The 4,440-nt window shown below is 41.5% G+C and overlaps 1 protein-coding gene across 2 annotated transcripts in view; it reads left to right on the plus strand.

Moving 5' to 3' along the window:
* col26a1 (collagen, type XXVI, alpha 1) overlaps positions 1-4,440 on the plus strand; it is a 20,488-nt gene that overhangs the window by 12,916 nt on the left and 3,132 nt on the right. The window contains exons 4-8 of one of the 2 annotated variants that reach the window (XM_032508014.1): positions 324-385; positions 490-616; positions 1,444-1,542; positions 1,689-1,817; positions 4,261-4,344. In XM_032508014.1, coding sequence (XP_032363905.1) covers positions 324-385; positions 490-616; positions 1,444-1,542; positions 1,689-1,817; positions 4,261-4,344 — 501 coding nt within the window. Of the gene's footprint in view, positions 1-323; positions 386-489; positions 617-1,437; positions 1,543-1,688; positions 1,818-4,260; positions 4,345-4,440 lie in introns of both variants that reach the window. The other variant, XM_032508013.1, reaches the window with a different exon arrangement.

Genomic DNA, 4,440 nt, shown 5'->3' on the forward strand with positions numbered 1-4,440 from the left:
TGTGTGTGTGTGTGTGTGTGTGTGCGCACACACACAAGAGTGAGAAGTCTAATAATATTTATTTTGTGAGTGACATAATTTAAGGAGGAATTCCTAATAAATTCCTGGGTCTGGTTTGATGGACATTGTTCTTGTGTATCTTGGCTTGCCCAGCTCAGTGTGAGATAGAGAGATACTACTGATGATGCCGGGATGAAAAAAAGAAACCGGGATGAAAGAGACAAGGCAGAGACAGAAAGAAAGGAAAAGACAGAGAGAGATGAAGAAGAAGCTAACTGTACCTGTAAACTAAACTCATCCTTGTATGTCTTTCTTTCTTACAGAGTGTTTGAACTGTACCAGTTTCATCGACATGAACAGCAGAATAAATGCTGTTGAATCAAAGGTAACAAAGATTCTGTGATGCCTGTCTTCATGAGTTTTTTGAAGACAACTTTGTTAACATTTGTACACAGATGACTTTATGCACACAGAGTGCTCTTGTTCCAGATCAAGCTGTTAGAAGAGGGACATTCATCCCTGCCGACAGTCCGCAGTTTACTAGAGGGCTCAAAAGAAAACGAGGTGGATGCACCCCAACCCACTCCTATTGGACCGCCATCATACCTGCCACCAGGTGTCAACATATTACAACAAACTATTCTAAATATGTAGTGGAGATTTTAAAAAGCTGTTTTAATGTCTGTAAAAAAAAATTAAAAAAAAGAGTGCGCACAAAGCAATACTATTTGGTTGATATCATAATGACTGATTTGAAATACTCAACCGTAAATGCAAATTTCGAGATAATTAAAGGAATAGTTCACTGCTATTTAAATCAAGCCTCTGATGAGGTTTGTTGGAATAACTGTGAATATGGCTACTTACACCCCTTAATCTTATGTTAAATGATTACACTGTGGGCCTGGCTTTATTTGGCTGGTTGTGCTTGTTCTAAAGAGGGTTAGCACAGAACATCTTGTACTTTTCGGCCAACAGTTACAAAGTTTAAGTGAATAATAGATTATTGATGTTCATGGTTTGGTGGATGTTGGGAAATATAATAAATATAATGTACATTTTATTTATTTTTCACTTATTTTATTTTGTCTTTACTACTTTGGTGAGGCGCTGAGATACAGTATGAAGGTTAAAGTGGTACTACAGGAATTTAGGATTAAGTTGGGGGACTTGTGTGCGAGAGAGCGAGAGAGAGAGAGCGAGAGAGGGAAGGAGAGAGAGAGAGAGAGAGAGAGAGAGAGAGAGAGAGATAACAACAACAACAAAAAGTAAATACAATTGAAGCAGCAGAGACTGAGATATCCAGACTTTTAGTCCCTAGTCTGAGTCAAGCTCATAAAACGCCACAGTGCCCTTTAAAATGATTTAGGAGTGAACTATTCCTAAAACTCCACATTTGACTCTGACTGGCTCTTGTTTTTTGTTTTTGTTTTGAAGCACCGGGAGCCAGAGGGCTTCCAGGGCCCATCGGACCACCAGGGCATCCAGGTTCTGCTGGACCTCCGGGTCCGGCTGGAAGAGTAGGCCTCCCTGGACCCACCGGTAAATTATCACGATGGGACCTTTTGAGTTTCATCTGCTCATTTGAAGATGGTTTGAAAAGGCTCTGACAGTTGACACTTTTTTCACTTGTTTAACATGATTGATTGATTGATGGATTAATTGATGGATTTTGCTTTGGTGTTTAGGTCCAAAGGGGGACAGAGGTCTTGCAGGGGTTATAGGTCTCCCTGGCCCTCCTGGTCCGCCGGGTCCCCCGGGGACGGTCTCCTCTTCTGTCCAAGTGCGCGGTGACAATTTTCACGTGGACAATCAAGGTGAGCTGACTGTTCCACCTCAAATTGACTCTTTTACAGTGACTTAGAGCTAAACTGTTCCAGATGGCCTTCAATGGGAAGTCGATGTTACAGACATGGTTGAATTCTGACACAAGAACAATTGTAAAACCATTCAAGCATTTTTTTTTGTTTGTCTGAGTTGATGCCAAAACCACAGATCCATTTTGATGAATCATGTGCTTCACCATGTTCAAAAACTCCCATATCTCATACGGTATTTTCATCCTGTTCGCTCTGCGATCATTGTGTGATCAGGCCAGCTGGGTTTCTATGAATGGAAAATGGTTTAAAGGGACACAGGTGGAGCGTATTGCAGCTGTTACCAAGTGTTTAAGTGAGCAATATGTGTCTTTAGCTTTCAGTGAAGGACTCACGTCCGTAATGGAGAGGGTAGTGTTAGTTTGCAGCGGAGGGCTGGCTTAGATTTACTTTAATTGTTTCCATATGTGCTGCTGTTGCTTAGCCACTGTTTACTGCAACCTCATTTAACACCACCACCAACAATAAAGCCAAATACATGCACATAAATCACAAGATTAGCTCAGATCGTTTAAAAAAGAAAATATTGAGACATATTTTTTTATTCATTCCACTTTAATACAGTTTTACTTCTTTATCTAGCCTACTTACACCAAAAAGACACATATGGTGTTAAACGTCAATCAGTTTCTCATGGTTTGAAACTTGTAGATATGAAATACATGTGTGCAAAACTGATATCTCTCACATTTAAAACCTGGTTTCAACACAAGGAGGCAGTAGAAGTCCATGCTATAAACGTTACCTCATGGAGACTGCTGGCTCCGATTAGGCTTTTGGCTGCATCTGCCTTTCTGAGCTCAGAACTGTGTCTGCGGGTCTGGAAATATGTCGATTTGGGTCTGTGGGACCATGTAAGCTGAGGGGGGCCAACTGGATGTAAATCAGGCCTAATTTGTTAGCTGTCAGCACGACAGTGCGTTTGGGGGAACAGGCCGCGGCCTGGAGCCAAAATCTGGGCTAGCTGTAAACGAGGGAGGAGATAGTCTGCCACTCATGTGGAGTTTCTTGGGGAGGCAGCCAGGCTCAAGGAGACTGTAACATTAGAAAATTAGTTCCAGAGGGAAATCTGCTCCTTCTAGACCCTTTCTGTGGACTGAAGCCATAATGTAACAGCGCTTTCTCAAAATAGGGGAGTGGGGGGGACAGACTCTGAGCATATGTTCAAGGGGAGAGGAAGTGTGTTGTGGTTGAAAACAAAATTTATACTTACAAGCATACTTTAAAATACCATACATGCTGAGAACAAGGCCCAACCTCCACCTCCTGAATGAAGATAGATCGTGTCCAAGCATTTACTGCTCCATTAAACGGGACTTCTTTTAGAGGGACCAGCTGTTCCTGACGATCACTGTCACACTGCATTTAATCCTGCTGTTGACTGCTGATGCCTGGTGACCCTTGATGTCTAAACTCTTCTGTAAGGTTGAAAAAAAAAAGGATCCCACCCCCTGAGGTCCAGGCTGATGGGGAGACCCCAGTAGGGCTATGGATGCAGCAAACAGCTGTTGGAAACAACGATTTTATAGACATGTCCAAGATGTAGCCATACAACACAGGAAACAAAGTCGGTGACAGCAGCAGAGGCAGATTTTCTGTCTTCAGATCCAGGTTGTGTTTCAAAATCAAAAAGAAATTGGGTCTCGAATACATCATCAAGTCAACGTTTTGGATTGGCTTTAACTGCTAATTTGACTACATCGGTGAGGAAACCGTGTAACAACAAGACAATACTTTGCATTGCATTGCATTGAGGGTTCATCTCACTGCCCCGAAAGACCTCCAAACCTCGACCCAAGTATTTTGACACATGCAATTCAACTGCTTTGGAGGTCTGTTGAGCTGCAGAATACAGAGTATAATAGGTTTTTTGACACTACACTACATGGTCGCATGCATCCATGGCCACCCTGAAGTGTGACACTGATGGGGTCTAGTGTGTCCTTATTTTCTTTTTGGTGCATTTCCTTCTCTATTTAGAGCTGCTCATTTGTGATCAGATCACCCAAGATGCATTCAAGTGCTAAGAGACAGAGGGAAGGTTTGCAAAGAACGCTTTTTGCTCACCAATACAAGGCAAAAATGTACAAAACATTGATATTTTCAAATTTTGTGATGGTTATATTGTAAACATAATTTGGAATTTAATAGAATCTACTTCATGCTAACATTTCCGTCTGTGGAGCACAAATATGACATATAATTATAAGTGTTACCATATGGGAACTTTAAATTAAAACATGGTCAAAATGATAAGCTGTAAATCCATTTCATGCCCCTGAATGACCTGAGTCAAGTATTGATTTCCTTTTCTCTAATCTGCCGTTACAGTCTCCGTTATCTTTTGTGCAAAGGTTAAACAGAACTCTTTCGTTTTTCTCAGAGGAGATCCCTGTCCGTCCAACTGTCCCTGCTCCTCAAATCATAGTCGGGCCTCCTGGTCCAACTGGTCCTGTCGGTCCCTCAGGTATGAATGTACATCCTATCCTGCCCACACGGTAGAGGCAAACACCATATATATACAGTGTATATATCTATATATATATATATATATATATATATA

This window comes from Etheostoma spectabile, chromosome 3 (assembly GCF_008692095.1).
Source record: "Etheostoma spectabile isolate EspeVRDwgs_2016 chromosome 3, UIUC_Espe_1.0, whole genome shotgun sequence".
NCBI lineage: Eukaryota > Metazoa > Chordata > Actinopteri > Perciformes > Percidae > Etheostoma > Etheostoma spectabile.